The following is a 22384-nucleotide window of genomic DNA, read 5'->3' on the forward strand; positions in this document are numbered from 1 at the left end:
TGCATACACACGGTCGGACAAAGTTGTCGGAAAATCCGATCGTTCGTAACGTGATGACGTTATTTGGTGACGACGTGACTACGTTCAGGCTAGTAGCCAATAGGTTTGGTCTAGGAATTTGATCTGAGCATGCGTGGCACTTTGCCGGATCGGAATTCTCTACAAATGATCGGACAAAGTCCGATCGGATCATGTTGTCGGAAAATTTTATAGCCCAGCTCTAAAACTTTGACGGTGGCATATTCCGTCAGAAACAGTCCGATGGAGCCCACACACGGTCGGATTATCCGACAACACGGTCCGATCGGACATTTTCCGTCGGAATGTCCGACCGTGTGTACAAGGGCTTACATTGATGATCAGTGGAGAAATGTTTCATTGCATTTAGTGTTTAGTGGAGAAATGCTTCATTACATTGGTGATCAGTGGAGAAATGCCCCCTTACTTTGGTGGCCAGTGGAGAAATGCCCCCTTACGTTGGTGGAGAAATGCCCCCTTACGTTGGTGGAGAAATGCCCCCTTAGGTTGGTGGAGAAATGCCCCCTTAGGTTGGTGGAGAAATGCCCCCTTAGGTTGGTGGAGAAATGCCCCCTTGCACTGCTAACTACTGTAGTAGTGACTGCTTGCATTGAATGTCAATGAGAAATTGCCCCCTCACATTGGTAGTCATTGTATGTGGAGATCAATCTGTCATTGCTCATTTCTCAGGGAACCCCTAGAAACCTCTGGAGGAACCCTCGTTGAGAGCCTGCTCTGCTGTATTGCCATGGCTTCTCTTCTAAAGCTTAGATGTTTTTACGTCTTGTTATTTAGTTTGATATTAATGGTGATTTCTGGTAAGGACACGCCACAAAACAAAAATAATACGATATATTTTTAAACACACATTTCATAAATAGCGTGTTCATTTTTCTAAATAATAAAATGTAAAAGTTTAATGTTCTGGATGATTTTTTTTCAATATTCACAAACATTTTTAGCTTTATTTGTACCAAGGCAGATTCTATATATTTATTTGCTTCTCAGGCGGGTAAAACGAGAGCTTGTTCTTCCAGCCTTGTCACATGTTGGGGGAGTCAGGAAAGTGGCAGAGTGTGACGCACCCTTCACCCAGTTTTTTGCTCATGGTTTTCATTTTCATTTTTAACAGTATACAAAGCATATGTTTTGTCTTTTTTTTTTTTATTTTTTTTTTTATGTTGAATTAATTTTAATTTTGTTTCTTTTAGTTTTGGTCTGCCATCACCTCACCAACCTTGCAGCTAATGTATTCCCTGTCCCCTCGTCCCTGTCTATGAATGAGGGGTGTTCCAGAGATTAAAAACCATGCTTTCTCACGAGCTGTTGTCCTAAGTGCAGCCATTTTGTCGGTTAAGTCCATGTTCTCAAAAGTTAAACCTTCTTTAGTTAGTTGGCCTTCACTGTGCTGAGAACCTTACGAAAGGCCATCACAGATGTTCAGTTGTCTTACTAGTAACCAGTGAAAAAAAATACTGTGCAAATTATCAAATATCTAAGAAAAATAATAAGAAGAAAAATAACCATATAATGAAAGCAAAGCTGCTACACAGGAATGTAACAAAAATTCAAAAAAAGAGGATGAGTGAAAATGTAGCGCTTAAAATAACAACACAATGAAGCAAATAAACAATCAATGAATAATCTAGTAAACATCTAATGTGGTGATTAAGTCCATCATGGTAAATTAAGTAATGTGAAAATAAGTCCCATAAAATAAATCCAGTCCTAAAAAGGAAAATAGAGTCCACAGCTATAAAATGATAATCTTCGAACAAGTAGAATGAGATGGCTGTAACAAGAAACATCCAGGATGGTGAGTCCCGTCTAAGTATATGAGATTACACACTCTTACCGGAACCGGTGGACCAGGATGTCTGCAAGATTAAAAAAATAAAAATAAAAAATCCAATTATTCACTAGAAATATGAAATGGGTGCCTTAACCAACAAGAACAGTTTTTTTTTTTTTTTTTATTCAGTGACAAAGCCCATGATTTCTGGACACCCCTTATTCCAATAGGCATCTGGCGGGAGGCTCGGAACCCAGTAGTGTTGTAATATTTGGTTCTCATCTCTTTTTTTTTTTTTTTTGTTTGTTTTTTAGCAGTTTAATAATTTTGTATTCCTTTTTATGTTTGTAATGCTGCTACATGGCTTATTAATCCTTATTTTATGCATTTTGTTGAGTTCTCCGTTTCATTTGTTACTTATTTTTAGCTAGTTGGTTTGTGCTTTCTATTTTATTTTTTTTTTTGTTCCTTCTAACCCCTGAAAGCTGAATAAATGTGTTTTGGGGTGGTCATGTGATCAGAATGTTTTATTAATGGCGTCACTTTTGTGCTACATATGATACATTGTTGCCTATAAATACCACACCACAAGTCTATGTGAAAAGACGCATGGATATTCACTGGGCCTTATTTATCACTGCGTCCGAAAGAAAAACTGGCCCTGTAATATGTCCCCCCCCCCCTTTTTTTTTATTATTTCTGAATGTATGTATGGGTTGAGAATAGAACAAAAATCGTTCAGCTTCTGTGACAACATAACTGGTTCTTCTCCCAGCTAATGATAATTGAGATCTAAAAGATTTGATGGGATCAGTAGATTGGGGGGACATCAGCTCTTTTTCCTTTCCTATGTGACAGCAAATCCCTTTGGTCTCTTTTTCAGAGCATTTGTTTATCTCAGTAACCTGCTCTTCCCGGTTCCTTTGGTCCATCGGGTGGCCATAGTAAGTGAGAAGGGGGATGTACGCGGTTTCTTGCGTGTTGCAGTACAAGCAATAGCAGGTTAGTACTATTTTCTTTTCTTTTCTGTCTCTAAGTAACGTTTTATGAGGAGTGAATAGATTGTATGCAAAAATATCATTTGCTGTAATTGTGCCACTTTGTTTCTCCTCTATAGGAGACGAGGAAGCTCCAGATTACGGTTCTGGAATACGACAGTCTGGGACCGCTAAGATCTCCTTTGACAATGATTACTTCAATAAGGTAGGAATCACAGTAGACTTTCTTATACAAAGAAAATGTTATTCCTGCACAGTGGAAGAAATGCAAATTGAGGGAAATTGTTATACATGTAATAAAACTACAGTGGAACCTTGGTTTACGAGTAACGCGGTTAACCCAGGAGCCTGCATTCGCTATATCTGGTCTCCCACAGTACACAGAACATGGAAATGCAATTATTTTAGTAAATATAAACTGCTAAATACTTATTTTTCTCATCAGTAGTTAGAGCAGTGTCTGGTTAAAGCGGAGCTCCACCCGAATCACAACTCGTATACCCTTAACATTGTTATATGCTCTAATTTCATTATAGCACCTTTACCTTGCTGCTACATTCTTCTGTCTTTCTTTTCTTCTTTATTTCCTGGTCCTGGACGCTGCGGATATGGGCGTTGCGGCTGCGGATATGGGCGGGGTTTCAGCGGCCAGGTCTTAACTTCCTCTTGGCCGCACTGTCTGCTGGGATCCTTTTTTCAAGTTCCCAGGAGTCTGTGCGGCACCCAGGCGTGAGTTATCGCGCGATTTAGAAAAAGGAATTTGTTTTCAGAGCTAGGATTAGTTTTAACCGCGAGATCGGCGCTTGAACGGGCGGTGCATGCTGGGACATCAGCAGCACAGCGTCCCGGAAAGGAATGCCTGTGGGCTTCGCATGCCCACAGGCAAGATGGAAACTGGCAGCAGAAGATTTTATAAATGAGTATCTTTTCAGAAAATGGCAGCAGAAAATTTTAAAAAGGGAACAAGTAAGTGCAACATTTAAATATAGTACTCTTTGTGATTTCCCCCCACAAAAAAATAAATAAATAAAAGACGGTGGAACCCCGCTTTAAGGAGAAGTTTTTTTTTTTGTTTTTTTCAATAACGATTTTATTTAGTATTATTCCAGATACATTTCCAATGCAGTGTTCATACATGTACACATCAAGTGTTTTGCTTTCTTGGCATACACAGCTGTTCTATATCCTGAATGCCGAATTTCTCTCTATCTGGAGAACAAGATCCAAAACGCTCGCATCCGGTTATTCATTCTCCATCTCAAATAGTTAATAACCAAACCTTTTAACTTATAACATTTGTAGGAGAATAAGGACTCCTATTAGTGGGAAAAAAGAGTAGAATAGAGAAAGAGGGGGGGGAGTAGGGTGGGTCATCGTCAGCCTGTGCCACTGTCCGGGTCTCTTTGTTCCTCCGGGTGGTGCCACAACTCCCTGATCACATTATGAGCATCCAGACGGTCACGGATCCCCGCCGTCATTTTCTCCATTAATTCTATATCCTTTATTCTAGCGTATAGAGCTCCCTCAGTCGGGGGGTGGGGAGCTTCGCTTCCAATTCAGCGCCACCAGACAGCATGCCGCTGTAAGGACGTGTCTAACTAGTTTCCTCTGAGGGGCCGATGTTTTCAGAGAAAAAACTTAGGAGTATTGGAGACTGTCCTTCCAAGGAGGCGTGCTAAGAGCTGCTGGACCATAGTCCAAAAAGGGACTATCCGTGGGCACTCCCAGTAGATATGGAACAGTGTCCCCTTGGCTCCTAAGCAGCGCCAGCAGCGGTCTGAGCTAGCTGGATAGATAGCATGAAGCACATCTGGGGTCATGTGCCAGAAGTATAGGATTTTGTGGGTGTTTTCTTTATATAACGTGCAAATCGAGCTCTTGGCCTCCTAAGGAGAAGTTTTCATGCTGCTTTGATTGTCCTATGAGGCTGCAAGACCTCTGACCCTCTGTCTGGGCAGTGCTGATTTTCCCTTTACTGATCACATGCATCCCAAGAAAAAAAAAAAAACTCTCTAGCAATACACACCAAACTGAGCATGTGCAGAGTGCCCCCCAAAGCTCTGTCTTATCAGGAGATTGAGTGGGGACAGTGGAAGAAGCAGACAGGTTCAAACAGCCTTTTAAACAATGCAGAGGGTTAACCCCTTAGGTACCACAGTGAGTATACCAAGAATGCTTTACTGCATATACAGACTGATTGTACTGTTGTGGGTTTAGTAACGTTTTAAGTGAGTTAAAGGCTATTGTTTTTTCTTTACAAAAGTCAATCACCATTTTAACTGAATTTCATTATTGAGTAACCTAGATTTCCTTGAATAAACTCGTATGCTCCTTTTGAAAAAGCCACGTGGACATGCCACTAAAGAATGGCTTTTGTTTTTCTGTTCGCAGAACGACATGACATCCACAGTCCTCACCCGCTCAGGGCTGTCACTGGAAGAACTGCGCATCGTGGAAGGACAGGGCCAGAATTCGGAAATGAACACTCCTATGGAGGAGGTGAACCGGCTGGCCGAGATGGGTGAGTCATGTGACACATAAGCGTGGTCTAGCACAGTGTGCAGTAAGTCGTGTAACGTGCAAACATTGTCTAGTGGTGCCTTACACAATTTATAGTCATGCGACGCAGAAGAATTGTTTTGTAGTAGCCTGTCACACAAGAACATGGTTTTATGTGCAGCGTCTGTCTGTTCTTTACTCTTCTGTCTGATCACCTTCCTTTTTTCCTTAGACATGAAATCAGGCAGCCTCTTAGACGGAAAAATGATGATGGAAGGATTCTCTGAAGATGTAGGGGAACACCTGAAGATCGGCAGTGTCTTCACCTTCCGTGTCACCGTCCTGCAAGCCAATGGCATTCCACCAGAATATGCCGATATCTTCTGTCAGTTCAAGTGAGTCATTGTGTTTTGTAGATAGTCCAAGGCATAAGTGAGGCTTGTGCCCCGTACACACGGTCGGACTTCCCGACCACAAAACCGTGGGATTTTGTTGGAAAGTTGTTGGCTCCAACTTGTCTTGCATACACACGGCCACACAAATGTTGGCCAACAATTACGAACGTAGTGACGGACTAGACGTATTACATGGTTTTTCAACTCTTTAACGTCGCTCCTTCTGCAAATTTCGTGTTAGTAGAAATTTGGTGAGTGTTGATTCGCGCTTTTCTTTTTGCGTTTTTCATTTAGCGCTATTATTATTCTTGATATCGCTTGCCAAAAAAAAAAAGCCTTTGAAAATTTGTTTGCAATAAATCCATCGGTATCACCAGCAAAGCAGTGTCATTATTATCCCATTAACCACTTCAACCCCGGAAGAGTTTACCCCCTTCCTGACCAGAGCACTTTTTGCGATTCAGCACTGCATTGCTTTAACTGATAGTTGCACGGTCGTGCCACGTGGCTCCCAAACAAAATTGACGTCTTTTTTCCCCCCACAAATAGAGCTTTTCTGTTCTATGGAGCATATACATGGTCGGACCTTCCGCCAACAAGCTCACATCCAACATTTGTTGTCGGAAAATCCCATCGTGTGTACGGGGCATTACACAGTATACACTTTCTAGCCGAAGTATGTGGACACCACATCAGCTTTATAAAGACATACTTTGACTAGCCCGGTGTGGAGGAACTTGAGTGGCCTGCACTCAACCAAACTGAACATCATTAAGATGAAACGGAATGCCAGTTGCAAGCCAGGTCTTGTTTATTATTATATTATTATTCAGAATTTATATAGCGCCAACAGTTTATGTAGCACTTTACAATTTGAGGGTAGACAGTACAAGTACAATCCACTTTAATACAGTAGGAATCAGAGGGCCCTGCTCCTTAGAGAGTACCTAACCTCGCGAATGCTTTTTTTATTTTATTTTTGCTGAATGGGTACACATTTCCACAGATATACTCCAAAATCTTGTGGAAAGCTTTCCCAGTAGAGCTGGGCTTGGGCGTGTTCGAAATACCACGTGTCTGATCCCGCCAGGAAGCCAACACTGCACAGAGCTAATCACAGGCAGTGAGACGTTTCCCGATCCGCAGCTGCACAAATGGGTAAATGTCTCACTGCATGTGATTAGCGATGTGCAGTGTTGGCTTCCTGGTGGGATCGGGCATGTGGGATTTCCAACACACCCAAGCCCATCTCTACTTCCCAGTAGAGTAGAGGTTGTTAAAGCTACAGAAGGGGAACACTCCATAGTAATGCCCATGGTTTTGGAATGGGATGTCCAACAAGCTCATATAAGCTAATCATGTGTCTACAAACATTTTGTTATATAGTCTACCTGCTGCACATATATGGCTGACATAGCTAAACTACTGATGTTAGGCCTGGAAGTTAAAGTGGTTGTAAATACTAGAATCCCCTCTGTTAAATGCAGCACAGTATCTTTGTTTTATAAAAAATTACACGTGACATCCCGCCGATCTTTTTCCACCAATCTGAGGGCTACAGTGGGAACCATTAATGGGCAGCCTGAATGTACCAAGTTGATCGATTTTGGGTGCAGCCAGCCTGCCAGATTTGCTTCCGATTATCACAAGCGGCTGCTATAACTGCTAGCGATAATCAATGTCTTCTCCCGGCGGGGATGGCTTCCCACGCTGGGAGAAAAGACAATTGCTCAGCAGGAGGAATTCCCCTGTCAACACTGTTGTGATGGGGTAATCGTGCATATTTCTTTCCTGCAACTCATGGTAGGGGTCTCAAACTAATGGCCCTCCAGCTGTTGTGAAACTACAAGTCCCATCATGCTTGTAACTGTCAGCCTTGCAATGCCTCATGGGACTTGTAGTTTCGCAAACAGCTGAAGGGCCACCAGTTTGAGACCCCTGGTCTATGGGCTGCCTTACACTCACCCCACGACCAGATCTAGAAATCTTCAACCTGCAAAGTTGGACTAATGTCTCTGGATGGTTTGGAGGGGGGGGGGGGGGGGGCATGAAGCTAAGTGTACCTTATGCTAATTTTGGAAAGATTTTATACTGTTTGGAACTGATGGATAGCAGTTATTGTGTGGGAAGGTTTATGTCTCAGTATAGTAGGGTTTTAATTTCTAAAACATTTGCATTCCAGTTTCCTCCATCGGCACGATGAGGCCTTTTCTACGGAACCCCTGAAAAATAACGGGCGTGGAAATCCGCTGGGTTTCTACCATGTACAAAATGTAAGTACCTCAGTGTTCCATCCTCCTGAGCTACTACCGTATGATCTGACTGATGAAACTGATACATCTTCTTTTTTGATTAGATTGCTGTAGAAGTGACTGAATCCTTTGCAGAATACATCAAGACCAAACCGATTGTGTTTGAAGTATTTGGACATTACCAGCAGCATCCATTTCACCTGCAGGGTCAGGATCTCAGGTAATGGCAAAAAAGGAGACCAGAAATACAAAAAAGTGTCGGAATTATCTGACAGATGAATGTTTTTGTTTTGTTTTTTTGCCCAAAAAGTACCAATTAGGATCTTCATGTTTTCCCGTGATTTGTTGGAGGCTAATAGTGGAACTCTAATTGCCTTAGTCTGGCAAAGGCCTCATTTACACTTGCAGTTGGGGGGGTGTTTTTACTGCCCCCTCAACGGCTCCCCTTTAAGTTTAAAGGCAGCAAACAGGGATGTAAACATTATCCCCTCGTCGCGTTTGGTGGGCACTACCACCTGCCAAACGCCACCTTTTCAGCCGAAGCTGCAGACGCCCTGTAACCTCATGTGATGCACGTGGTTGTGGCGCATAGGTGCAGGTTTTTAGGGGACAGTGGCAAGGGGGCTTATTGGGATAAAAAAAAAAGTGCAGTGCTACAAATTATGCCATCAAAAGTGCTTTGTGCATATAAAACTCCAAAGTGTATAACCAATACATAACAAAGTGCTATATACACAGTGAAAAAAATATCTCTAGTATAAAAAACCAGTGCATTCAAACATAATCTATGATGCATAAATTAAAAGCATCAATAAATAAATCAATATGCGATGAATCAAAAAGTCCTTCGAATTATGTGGTAAAGGTCATCGTAAATGTGATATTAGACAATGAGGAACCACAGTCCATTAAACCGTACGTAGAGAAGTTACCATAAGGCAGGGATATGCAATTAGCTGACCTCCAGCTGTTGTAGAACTACAATTCCCATGAGGCATAGCGATACTCTGACAGCCACAAGCATGACACCCAGAGGCATGAGGGAAGGTGTAAAGGCGAATTCTGAAAATGCCCAAGCAAAGTTCACACCACCGAATGTGATACAGTCAGGAGGCGAGCTGTTGCCTCCTGTCTGTCAGTCTAGCACCCTCTGAAAAGTAGTCCACCTTGGATCACTCTTCGGAGGGCACTGCAAGTGTAAACAAGGGCTAATAGTATGGTGTGAGAGCAATTGGGCCAAAAATAGTCCCTTTGCTTGCAACCACGAGACAAACGGTGTTCACTGGAAAAACTTATCACTCAAAGCCCTTGTACACACGGCCGGTCATTCTGACGGAAAAGGTCAGATTGGACCGTGTTTTGCGGGATAATCTGACCGTGTGTGGGCTCCATCTGACTTTTTCTGTCGGAATGTCCGACCAACAAAGTTTGAGAGCTGGATATAAAATTTTCCGACAACATGATCCGATCGTTTGTAGAGAATTCCGATTGGACAAGGTGCCACGCATGCTCAGATCAAATTACGAGACCAAAGCTATTGGCTACTAGCCTCAACGTAGTCCTGTCTGCAGCGAGCAAACGTCATCACGTTCCGAACGATCGGATTTTCCGACAAATTGTGTATGCAACCGTGTGTATGCAACACAACCTTCGAACAAAATCCGACGGATTTTGTTGGCGGAATGTCCGACCGTGTGTACAAGGGCAAAGAGATTTCCAAGTTGCTGGAAAATCTGTCTGTGAACTGGGAGGCCGATTTGTTCCCTTTCCTGTGTTAAAAAGGGAATGGGGGGACTTTGGCAACAGCAGTGCAGCAATTTAATAATGGGCCGCCACATCTCTTTAGCCATTCTTCTCAATGAGACATCTTTGTGTCTGTGGGCAGTCTCAGATTCATGTTGTATGACCTTTTTATCTGTTTTTGTTTTGCAGTCCAGCACAGCCATCCCGACGTCACTTTCCCACACCGATGCCCCTCTCCAAGCCAGGTATGTGAATGTTCTGTGGAAAAGCTTTATTTGAAATGTTGCAGTCTTGTCTTGGATAAACCAGGGTAGAAGTTTTATCAATGAGAGCAAATGCATACAGCTGTGTCTGTTTTCATCCCATTGTCAGTGCACACAAGATTCCAGTGCTTTGATAAGCTTCTTTACTCAGGTAGAGTGCAAAGTTCAGTAACCTTTATCAGCCAATGGGAATTCACTATTCATTGTTTAAACTATTCTACAGTAAGAAATTATGAAATTTGGTTGACCGTTATTTGTTTCTTCACTATAACATGACATTTATTAACCACCTGACCTCTGGAAGGTTTACACCTCTTCATTACCAGGCCACTTTTTGCCATTCGGCACTGCGTTATTTTAACTGCCATTTGCGTGGTCGTGTGACACAGTACCTAAATAAAATGTGTGTCCTTTTTTTTTTTTCCTGCAAATAAAGCTTTTTCTTGGCGTATTTGATCATCTCTGTGTTTTTTTATTTTTTTGCTCTATAAATTGCCCCGATGTGCGGCTGCAGAGATCGGGCAATGTCTCACTGCCTGTGATTAGCGCAGCGCTGCGCCGACTTCCTGGCGGGCTCTGCATGTGTTCCATGCGAACACGCCTGAGCTCATCCCTATTCAACAGCATTAAAGTCTGCACGATCCAAGGGGTCCAGACCTGGGAAAACCTGCTCTATGGCTTGCTGCACCTCTGGGGCCAGATGAAGCACAGCTTCCAGCTCCTCCACCACTTCCAGCTTTTCTTGATATTATATATTATTATTATATATATATTATATATATATTTTCATATTTATTATATTTAAGTAGCTTAATATCAATTTTCACTAATTGGTGATTCATTTTCGCATTTGTATTCATTATTTCACGTGAATGTTTGATTATTTAAGAGATTCACTTATTAATTAAGGTTTCCCACTAGATGGGATAAAGTATTATTAGCGCAGCTATTTTTTCCTTTTTTCTTGAATTTGCTGTGTATCACACTTAGTAGCTACTGCTCTTTATGTTAGTTTAGTTTTCACCAGGTAGTTAGGAGCGCAGTATTTTTTTCCTTTTTAATCGTGCAATACAGTTTGTTAAAATAATGGATTAAAACCATCCCCAGTCAATTGCGCGTACATTAGAGAGTGCCTAGACTGGCAACAGCTCGATCAGCTCATATGCACACAATGCCAGCCAACATTCGGCCCATGTGTATGGCAGCCGGTCTGACAGAAGCCGCCTGTTTTGTTAGCTTCTGACGGTCGAGCATGCAGGAAAACCAGCAGCTGACCTGGATCTCGATCAGCGTATCCAGCCAATGGCGGAGAGCAATGACCAGAGTGTTCTGGCGTTTAACAAGTGTAAATACTCCCTTATAGTGGATGATTCACAGCAACATCATCCCAAAGTTGAAGTAATATTTTCTGTGCAGGGTCTTGGCATTTTTGTTCCCAGCTCGTCTACCAGCCATTGCACTATTGACTGGCACAATTGGCAGGCATTGCAAAGAGTTTTCCTCTCCTCTGTCTCTTTTCTTTTATTTATGTTTCGTTTTTTTTTTTTTTTTTCTTTAGTGAAGTGAGGATTTTAGTAGGTGAAAATATAAGAGGCTTGTTGGTGACTTTCTCTAACTAGTGTCCATCCAGATATCTATTTTGTGTGGACTGACCCTTTAAATAATATCCATCCTTACCAGGAGTTTTAAATTTTTGACATGTGTTTTGTTGCTTTGCATGCTGCATCACTCAGTAATTTTATTTTTATTTGTTTCCTTTGCTGCATGGCGACCATGATGACATTTTTATATTTTTTTACCTGATTGTATTCATTCCCTTGCCCTCTGCCTTCACTGCCTCACTTTGTGACCCCCCCCCCCCCCCCTCCTGCCCGTTCTGTGTATAACCTATCTTGGTGGCAGGAGAGAGAAAGATCAATCTGGTCCGGTACCTGATGTCTGGCTACATTAGTGATCCCGTACTGGACACTTTTTCAGAACATGCACACGCTCTCTCTGCCAGCCTCCAAGACAGGGCGGATCAATTTCCATCTTTTCTGTCTCTGCCCATCCCTACCTGCCTTCCAGAGAGGGCTCCAAAGAGACCAGGTTAGTATTCCAGCTTACTGGTGGTGTTTACTAACGATTTAGGCCCCCCGTAGGTCCACCCAGTAGTTTGGTTTTGTGTTTTAACAGAAGAATTTTTAATACTGGCTTGCTTTTCTCCGACAGTTCCGGCCACCAAACTCAATCCTCTGAACAAGACAAGTCTGGGGCAGAGTGTCAGCAAATACGACCTATTGGTGTGGTTTGAGATCAGTGAACTTGAGCCAACGGGAGAGTAAGTACAAACACAGCTATTAAAAGGGGCTTACTTGTATAGTCAGCTGTTGACCTAACTTTGGTGCTTTGTTTCAGGTACATCCCGGCCGTGGTAGATCACTCTGGAGGACTGTCCTGTCAAGGAACCTTCCTGCTACATCAGGTATGGTACATAAAGCAGTAAAAAAACAAAAAAACTGTTGAAGTACCTCCATTGCGCAAATCACGCTGCGCTTTCTGGATGGTACTGCCGTCTACTGGGACCTGTGTGTGTCCTAGAAGACAGTGGCGGGAAGGAGGAGGGGCCGGGCAAGCTCGTAGAATACCATTATTATTATTATTCAGGATTTATATAGCGCCAGCAATTTACGCAGCACTTTACAATATAAAAAGGAGACAATACAGTTATAATACAATAAAATACAAGAGGATTAAGAGGGCCCTGCTCAGAAGAGTTTACAATCTAATAGGGTGGAGCAGGTGGTACAAAAGGTTATAACTGTGGGGAATGAGCTGATGGAAGTGATAGGAGATTAGTTTGAGACGTGGTAGGCTTCCCTGAATAGATGAGTTTTCAGGGATCGCCTGAAGGTAGCAAGAGTAGGGGATAGCCGGACCAGTTGAGGTAGAGAGTTCCAGAGGATTGAAGAGGCTCTGGAGAAATCCTGGAGACGAGCATGGGAGGAGGAAACGAGAGAACTTGAGAGTAGGAGGTCTTGGGAGGAATGGAGGGGACGATTTGGGTGATATTTGGAGACAAGATTGGTGACGTAGCTCGGGGCAGAGTTGTGAATGACTTTGTATGTTGTGGTTAGTATTTTGAATTTTATTCGCTGGGTGATTGGGAGCCAGTGTAAGGATTGGAGGAGAGGGTTGGCAGACACTGAGCTGTTGGTAAGGTGGATAAGTCTGGCAGCAGCATTCATGATAGACTGAAGAGGAGATAGCCTATGGAGAGGCAGTCCAATGAGAAGGAAGGTTCCAATAGTCAAGGCTAGATATAACAAGCGAGTGAATGAGGAGCTTTTGGTTTCATTTGTTAAAAAGGGGTGAATTTTAGAGGTGTTACGGAGGTGAAATCTGCAAACTTTTGACAATGATTGGACTTGGGGCTGAAATGACAAGTCAGAGTCTAGGATTACACCTAGTACCCTGGCGTGAGGGGAGGGCCTGATGGTTGCATTGTTAATTTTGATGGAAAGGTCATGGAGGGGGGCATGTGCAGGGGGAAATATTAATATCTCAGTTTTAGAGAGGTTTATTTTAAGGAAGTGGTGTGACATCCATGCTGATATGTCAGTTAGCAGGTTAGTAATGTCAGAGGAGACTGAAGGAGTGAGGTGAGGAGATGACAGATTTGGGTGTCATCGCCGTATAAGTGGTATTGGAAGCCGTGGGCGGTTATCAAGTGACCAAGGGAGGAGGTATAAATAGAGAAGAGAAGGGGTCCAAGAACAGAGCCTTGGGGGACCCCCACAGAAAGAGGCAATGGAGAAGAGGATTCAGAGTTGTACGTGACACTGAAGGAGCACTGTGATAGATAGACAGAGAACCAGGAAAGAGCAGAATCTCGGAGACCAAGGGAATGTAGTTTATTAAGGAGGAGCGGGTGGTCAACACCATCAAAGGCAGCAGAGAGGTCAAGTAGTAGGAGTATGGAGTACTGGCTGTTGGTTTTAGCAGTTAGTATGGCGATCTTACCTGGAAGTTGGAGCGGGTACCTGTCAAAACCTTCTGCGAAGAAGCAGAGCTTCTTCTTTTGGGTGGAGCTCTGCTTTAAAGTGGTTGTAAAGTCAAAGTTTTTTTTATCTTAATGCATTCCATGCATTAAGATAAAAAACCTTCTGTGTGCAGCAGCCCCCCTCTGCCCCCTAATACTTATCTGAGCCCCATCTCTCTCCAGCGATGTCCACGAGTGCCTTGGCTGTGGGGGGCTCTCCCCCTGATTAGCTGAGACACAGCAACAGTGCTATTGTCTCCTGTTGCTGTCAATCCAAGTCAGCCAATCAGGGGAGAGAGGGGGTGGGGGCAAACCAGGGCTCTGTGTTTGAATGGACACAGGGAGCTGTGGCTTGGCTTGGGTGTCCCCATAGCAAGCGCCTTGCTGTGGGGGCACTTGACAGGAAGGGAGGGGCCAGGAGAGACAAAGAGGCACCCGAGAAGAGGAGGATCTAGGCTGCTATGTGCAAAACCACTGTATAACATGTTTGCTAAGTTTAGAGAAAGAAAAAGGAGACTTTACAATCACTTTAAGGATAATGTATAGTTTTGGTATTCTGTAGACTGTTTAAAATCTTTCTCTGTACATTTCTGATATTTCATAATAAACAGGAAGAGTTGTATCTTTTATCCTGAAAAAAAAAAACAGTTCTTGATGTCAAGACACTTTGCCTAGGCAAAGATGATGTCACCAGACTGCTGCAAGCAGAGGGAAACTTTTCCTCAGTCTCCTCTCCCTCAGAAATGAAACAGACTGTACATAATAACTTTCTAGCAAGTCATATGGTGAAAGGGAGCATCAAGGGCCTGATTTTGTTTTAATGCAGTTAAAAACTGCACAGCCATGAATTTACATGATTGTTTAAATGCTGAGCTGGCATCTTGTACCATTGGAAAGTAGATGGTGTCTCTGGATGATGCCTAAACAAAGATGGTTCTGTCAAAGGTAGATTTAAAGGATAAGTTCACCTTTTAAAAAAAAAAATTATAATAAATGCACGTTCTTTTTGCAGGTAAAAAAAAATGTACGTGTACTATTTACTATTTTATTTTCTTAGGATCCTGTAAAGCATTGCACCACTATCAGCAGATCCCAGGTGCAATGTCCAGTGCCTACAGACACTCAGTGTAGCTGTCTGCCTGTACCACAGATAAGGACAGATGGTTACTGAATGACAGGAAGCTAAATGGACTATGAGAGCGCTCACCAGCACCCTCGTAGCTCATTGAGAACTTGTAGACATTAAATAAAAAAGTTAAAAATAAGTGTGCACACCCTCTTATAACTGGGGATGTAGCTGTGTTCAGAATTAACCACTTTCAGACCGGACCATTTTGCTGGCTTAAGACCAGACCACTTTTTGCGGTTCGGCACTGCGTTGCTTTAACTGACAATTGCGCAGTCGTGCGACGTGGCTCCCAAATAAAATTGACGTCCTTTTTTTCCCACAAATAGAGCTTTCTTTTGGTGGTATTTGATCACCCCTGCGGTTTTTATTTTTTGCGCTATAAACAAAAATAGAGTGATAATTTTGAAAAAAACGCATTATTTTTTACTTTTTGTTTATAATAAATATCCTCCAAAAATATATATATAAAAAAAAAAAAATTCCCTCAGTTTAGGCCAATACCTATTCTTCTACATATTTTTGGTAAAAAAATCGCAATAAGCGATTATTGATTGGTTTGCGCAAAAGTTATAGTGTTTACAAAATAGAGGATAGTTTTATGGCATTTTTATTAATATTTTTTTTTTACTAGTAATGGCGGCGATCAGCAATTTTTATTGTGACTGCGACATTATGGTGGACACATCGCACATTTTTGACACATTTTTGGGACCATTGTAATTTATACAGCAATCAGTGCTATATAAATGCACTGATTCCTGTGTAAATAACACTGGCAGTGAAGGAATTAACCAGGGGGTGGCAGTGTAGGAGTTAAGTGTTCCTAGGGGAGTGTTACTGTGGGGGGCTGGGCTTTGTGTTAGTGAATACTGATCTCTGCTCCAATCACATGGAGCAGAGATCAGCGTCACTTGTTGCTAGGCAGAACGGGGAGATGCTGCTTACAACAGCATCTCCCTGTTCAGCCTCCCTGTGAGACGATCGCGGGTATCCCCATGGCGATTGAGTCCGCGGGACCCGCGACCGGACTCCCGGGGGTCCCAACCAGCACGCGAGCGTGATGGCAGGGCGGCATATAAAAATGGATGTACCTGTACGCCAATATGCCTGCCCGTGTCATTCTGCCGACGTACATCGTCGTGCGCTGGTCGGGAACTGGTTAAGCAATTGCATTCAAACTAATGTTAAATAGGAGTCAGTACACACCTGCCATCATTTAAAGTGCCTCTGATTAACCCTAGATAAAGTTCAGCTGTTCTAGTAGGTCTTTCCTACCGTTTTCTTACTCGCGTCCTACAGCAAAAGCCATGGTCCGCAGAAAGCTTCCAAAGCATCAGAGGAATCTCATTGTTAAAAGGTATCAGTCATGAGAAGGGAACAAAAGAATTTCCAAGGCATTAGATATACCATGGAACACAATGAAGACAGTCATAGTACATAGGTTGAATAAAGACACCAGTCCATCCAGTTCAACCTGAGTGAGGTGTCTACAATTATACCTATCCCTGTACAATACATCTCATTAAGATGCTCATCTCTTATATTAATATTTAAGGTACCCATACATCACACACTCACATCGGTCCCTACCCTCAAGGAGCCCACAATCCAAGGTCCCCAACTCATATTCATATACTAGGGCCAATTTTGGACAGAAGCCAATTAATCTACCAGCATGTCTTTGGAGTTTGAGGAAACTGGAGTACCCGGAGGAAACTCACACAGGCACAGGGAGAACATGCAAACTCCAGGCAGGTAGTGTCATGGTTGGGATTGAACCAGCGATCCTTTTTACTGCTAGGTGAGAGTGCTACCCACTACACCACTGTGCCACCCCAAGTGGAGAAAATATGGCACAACAGTGACATTATCAAGAACTGGATGTCCATCCAAAATTGATGAAAAGACAAGAAGAAAACTAGTCAGGGAGTCTACCAAGAGGCCTATAGCAACATTAAAGGTGCTGCAGGAATATCTGGCAAGTACTGGCTGTGTGGTACATGTGACAACAATCTACCGTATTCTTCATATGCCTGGTCTATGGGGTAGAGGGACAAGATGGATGCCTTTTCTTAAACATCCAAGCCCAGCTAAATCTTGCAAAAACCCATCTAAAGTCTCCCAAAAGCATGTGGGAAAATGTGTTGTGGTCTGATGAAACCAAGGTTGAACTTTTTTGCCATAATTTCAAAAGAAATGTTTGGTGCAAAAATGACACTGCACATCACCGAAAGAACACCATACCCACCGTGAAGCGTGGTGGTGGCAGCATCATCATGCTTTGGGTCTGTTTTTCTTCAGCTGGAACAGGGGCCTTAGTCAAGGTAGAGGGAATTATGAACAGTTCCAAATACCAATGTTGGCACAAAACCTTCAGACTTCTGCTAGAAAGCTGAACATGAAGGGCAATCTTAATCTTTCAGCATGAGAATGACCCAAATCATACATCCAAATCAACAAAGGAATGGCTTCACCAGAAGAAGATTATAGAGTTTTGGAATGGCCCAACCAGAGCCCAGACCTGAAGCTGACTGAAAATCTGTGGGGTGATCTGAAGAGGGCTGTGCACAGGAGATGCCCTCGCAATCGGACAGATTTGGAGTGTTTTTGAAAAAGAAGAGTGGGCAAATATTGCCAAGTCAAGATGTGCCATGCTGATAGACTCGTACCCAAAAAGACTGAGTGCTGTAATAAAATCTAAAGGTGCTTGAACAAAGTATTAGTTTAAGGGTGTGCAAACTTATGCAACAATATTATTTAAGTTTTTTATTTTTACTTCCCTCCACCTCAAACATTTCAGATTGTTGTTCAACTGAGTTGTACAGTTTATAGGTCACATTAAAGGTGGAAAACATTCTGAAATTATTTATCTTTGTCTCATTTTTTTACATCACAGAAACCTGACATTTTAATAGGGGTGTGTAGACTTTTCATATCCACTGTATGTAGGTAGGAATTGGGTACCTTAAATTTGAAGCTTCTTAGGGGAAGGGACTGATGTGAATGTACAATATGTAAAGCGCTGTGTAAATTGATAGCACTATACAATGCCTGTCATAAATAAGTGAAGCCCCAAAGTGGAAGAACCATTGCCGGCTTATAGAGGAATTGTCGGGAGAATAAAAAAAAAAGGTGATGGTAATTGTCTTTTTCGGCAGCAGAAGCCATTGTTTCAGCTATTTATATGTAATTTGTTGTTACAGGGCATCCAGCGTAGAATCACAGTGACTATAATTCATGAGAAAGGCAATGAATTGCACTGGAAGGATGTACGAGAACTGGTGGTAGGTGAGTGTCACAACGCGCCCCTGTAGCTGTACATTCCCACCATCCATGCAAATCCCTACTGACAATCTGCCTTCTATGTGTCCTTCCAGGGAGAGTACGGAACAAAACCGAGGTGGACGAGTCTCCAGCAGATGCTGTTCTTTCCCTCAACATCATATCCGCCAAATACCTCAAATCTCACAGCTCCAGCAGGTAATCTATTATGACCACTGAGGCAAGGCACGCTGGGTAGATTTCTTATGAAGCCAGTTAAAGGTTATACCCACAGGAAGTAACATTGCCTTCAGTTCAGTTAGATCTAATAGAAAATACCAAGTTTTACTAGCGAAGTCTGGCGAGTCCAAAAAACAAAATTTTTACAGTTATTTTGGGGTTCTCTATAACTTTTCACCTACGTGTGTTTAAAGTGTGTGTAGGAGGAGCCTGGATGGAGTTTCTCCCCGGGGGGTACCAGATGGAGGTTTGGATCAATCTACAGGGCACAGGCAAAGTGGTACTGGAATGGCCAGGCAGGACTGGGACAGGACTGTTGAGCGCCCAGGGCAAGGATGTGGGACTGCGCCCCCTCCAGCGCTCCTAATACATGCAGTGGAATGGGTGTGCCATCCTGTGCCTCATTCTCAGCCCCCTTTGAAGTGGCTGTCCATAGTTGCCAAAGAGCAGGGGTCTCAAACTGACGGCCCTCCAGCTGTTGTGAAACTACAAGTCCCATCATGCCTCTGCTATTGGAAGTCAGACTTGTAACTGTCAGCCTTGCAATGCCTCATGGGACTTGTAGTTTCGCAATAGCTGGAGGGCTGCCAATTTGAGACCCCTTGCCATGGAGTGTTTATTACAAGTTGGCCAATTGCTTGCTTTCTAGCAAATCGAAGGTATTTGTATATGCCCGTTGTGTTTTTTGTGTCCGCTGTGGGCAGATGGGGTTAAGGATGGGTGATTGGAGCATATGTGGCATCAGTAGCTGTCCGAGTAGACATGAATCTGCACCCTGCTGGTTGCTAGCCACTGAGAGGATGGGCGATGGGAGCATGTGTGGCATCAGTAGCTGTCTGAGTAGACATGAATCTGCACCCTGCTGGTTGCTAGCCACTGATCTGGAGATTGTGTGTGGTGAAGAGATGCCCTCCCTACCCCTGTGCTGCTTCTCCTTCTGCCCACTCGTTGTCCTGGCCCTGCAGCCAGGATTACCTGGATAGTGGAGAATTGAGAGGATGGATCGCTGGTTCCTCGTTGTCTAGAGCAGTGGTCTCCAAACTGTGGCCTGGGGACCGAATGTTGCCCATAGCTTGCCTTTATCTGGCCCTTAGGGCACTATTCCATCACTGACATCAATGATGGGGCACCATTCCAACTATTGACACTATCAATGGGGCACTATTCTTCCCGATGATACCAACAATGGGGCACCATTCCTACCGTTGATGCCGACAATGGGGCTCTATTTCTGCCATGAAAACCAATGAAGGGGCACTAATGGCCTTCCTAAAGCCTGAAGGACAGGAAATTGGACCTTTGCTAAGAAAGTTTGGCGACCCCTGGTCTAGAGGCTTGAGGTCATTGCACAAGGGTAGAATCAGTAGCAATTTAGAATGGTACCGGCTGAATATATTCTGAAAATGTGTCTACATCAGAGATTATCCACTCAAGGATTAAATGAGACCCTAAAAATGTGTTGTGTTTTTTTTTTTTTGTTTAAGACGTGAAGGTTCCCATGTTTAGATTTTTCTGCAGTGGCCTTAGGTACACCTCTACCTGCATTGGTCATTGGAGAATACAGTGATGCTGTAAAATTGTGTTAACCCATCAACTCTGTATTTTAAATGTGCCTTCTAACATCTTCCATACTGCATCTTCAGGGTTGAGCTATTCCTTAACGTGATCCGAGACTTCGTTTTCAAGTGATTATCATCTTGCTTGTCTTTTTTTATTTGCCACATTTATGTTGGATTTAATTTGCGTGGCTTCTTTTCATTTTTTATTTATTTATGTATTGCTCCCCTCTCCTTTACCCGCTGAAGTCTTGTCTGCGGTCTGGGCGTCCTCCATCTTGTCTCCCTTAATGTCTCTGTCACTAATCACAGCTTCTTCTTCTGTGTCTTACAGGCTGTTTCTTGATAAGGACATGCCTAGGTATTTTATGTTTTGCTTCTCCCACACCCCCCACTATCACCACCCTGCACATAAAGATTCTTCAGTCTCTCACAGAATACTTTATGTCTCCTCCCCCTGCACTGGCTTGCGCCACCACTCCCTCATCCACACACCCCCCCCCCCAATAGCGCTTCTGCACTAAATAGCTAGGCGGTAGCATTTAAATGGCAGCATCAAAGACACTATCATCAAACATTTTTTTCTACAATGCAGATTCTAATGGAATATCATGCAATTTGTGATTTTAAAAAAGAATGTTTTGTTTTCTCAAATTTAGGAGAACATATAAAAAATGTGTCAACATTTTAGCATTTGGCGAAGTAGTTGGGAAGGCGAAATTTAGATGAGTTTTAGGGTTCAGTGGGCTTTAAATTGCTTCTAAGGTTTAGGGAAGATCCTTTCGGCTATCTTGGACCTGTTCTTGTCCTTAAAAATGCCCTCTCCATTTTATGGAAACATGAGTCTAGATATTGAAGAACAGAGGAGCCCTTAATCTAAAGCCCCTTTCACACGGGCTTAGTTGAAGCAGCAAAAGCAGGTGGTTGTGGTGCTTTTTTTAATGCACTCAGCTGACAGTAAAAACCCTGCAATGGCCGACCTAACACCCTTGTACACATCATCAAGGCTGCAAGGCTTTGTATCCTGGCTCAACGAAAATAAGTAGGGTATGTCGCATTCGGTACGTGATACCGCCTGCCAGCATAGCCCATGGGAGAGACTGGTGCTCTGCCTTAGGCCTTTTGATGAAGGTCTAAGGCCGAAACGCGTCAACATTTTTGGATGATGTTATTGCTGTAATGCTCTGTCGAGTTGCCGGCCTGTACTTTCTATGGATCTTTTGCGAGCTTAATTAGCCAGAGCACTGACTACTCTACACACCAACTATACTATATAGAGGTAGAGCTTGGGTGAGTTTTTCTCTTGCCTGCCAACATAGCCCATAGGAGAGACTGGTGCTGTGTCACAACGAAATGGTTGCAGCGTGATGAAGAGGAATTTTGGAGTGATATTCCCTCTCCAAGCAGGCATGCAGGTGGCGGCCATTGCAGATCCAGTAGTCAGTAGCATTGCCCGTGTGGGAGGGGCCTAACCCTTTGCTTATCAACAAAGTCATGTGATTATCATATCAACATGGACTAGTGGTCATTTGGTTTTGTTAGGAAACACAGCCATGTGATTTTATTCCCAAGCTTATTTCACCTAAAAAGCCATTTGATCATCATATTAGCATGGCGTGGCATAATGGTCATTTTGCTTTGTTAAAAAAAAGTCATGTAATTAATCCCCCCCTGCTTATTTCAGGCCCCTTTCACACACGTCCCTTTTTTAGGTGCACCTGATCGGACCGTCCATTGCCCTCTGTGGATCACTGGGTGTCAATGAACATGCGTCACCAGCCGACATCTGATCCGATCCGCTAAATACAGATGGAGGGGGGGGGGTGGATTAGTTCCCTATCCATCTGGCGGACAGATGTAAATGGACAGTTGATCCATTTATATCTGACCTCCCATAGAGGAGAGCGGGCTGTGCCTGTGCATAAGCGGAACGGAAACAGACAGATTCAGCGGGGTTCAGCAGACAGATTACTCCCCACTGAGCAGTAGGCAGATCCACTGCCGGAGTCCTTTCGGCGGAGTTCTGTCGGACCTTCTGAACAAACGGACTTGCCCACACATGAATGGACTAAGTGCATTCAAAAGTCAGTTCGTTTTGAACGTGATGACGTACGACGGGACTAAAATAGGAAAGCTTCTCTTGTGTGGTATTTGGTCCGTCGAACCAGCACATAGATGAACGGTTTTCCCGATAGGAATTGAATCCATCAGACAGAT

At 43.3% G+C, this 22384-nt stretch overlaps 1 protein-coding gene across 12 annotated transcripts in view; it reads left to right on the forward strand.

Moving 5' to 3' along the window:
• KIF1B (kinesin family member 1B) overlaps positions 1-22384 on the forward strand; it is a 280308-nt gene that overhangs the window by 227611 nt on the left and 30313 nt on the right. For 8 of the 12 annotated variants that reach the window (XM_077458166.1, XM_077458176.1, XM_077458168.1 and 5 more), the window contains 11 exons: positions 2694-2812; positions 2928-3013; positions 5200-5329; positions 5540-5702; positions 7885-7975; positions 8059-8174; positions 9887-9942; positions 12172-12280; positions 12358-12424; positions 18314-18398; positions 18488-18590. In XM_077458166.1, coding sequence (XP_077314292.1) covers positions 2694-2812; positions 2928-3013; positions 5200-5329; positions 5540-5702; positions 7885-7975; positions 8059-8174; positions 9887-9942; positions 12172-12280; positions 12358-12424; positions 18314-18398; positions 18488-18590 — 1125 coding nt within the window. Of the gene's footprint in view, positions 1-2693; positions 2813-2927; positions 3014-5199; positions 5330-5539; positions 5703-7884; positions 7976-8058; positions 8175-9886; positions 9943-12171; positions 12281-12357; positions 12425-18313; positions 18399-18487; positions 18591-20501; positions 20529-22384 lie in introns of all 12 variants that reach the window. The other 4 variants (XM_077458165.1, XM_077458172.1, XM_077458175.1 and 1 more) reach the window with 1 other exon arrangement.

Source organism: Lithobates pipiens, unplaced genomic scaffold (genome assembly GCF_037356315.1).
Source record: "Lithobates pipiens isolate NorthernLeopardFrog02 unplaced genomic scaffold, aLitPip1_a1.2 Scaffold_27, whole genome shotgun sequence".
Classification (NCBI taxonomy): domain Eukaryota; kingdom Metazoa; phylum Chordata; class Amphibia; order Anura; family Ranidae; genus Lithobates; species Lithobates pipiens.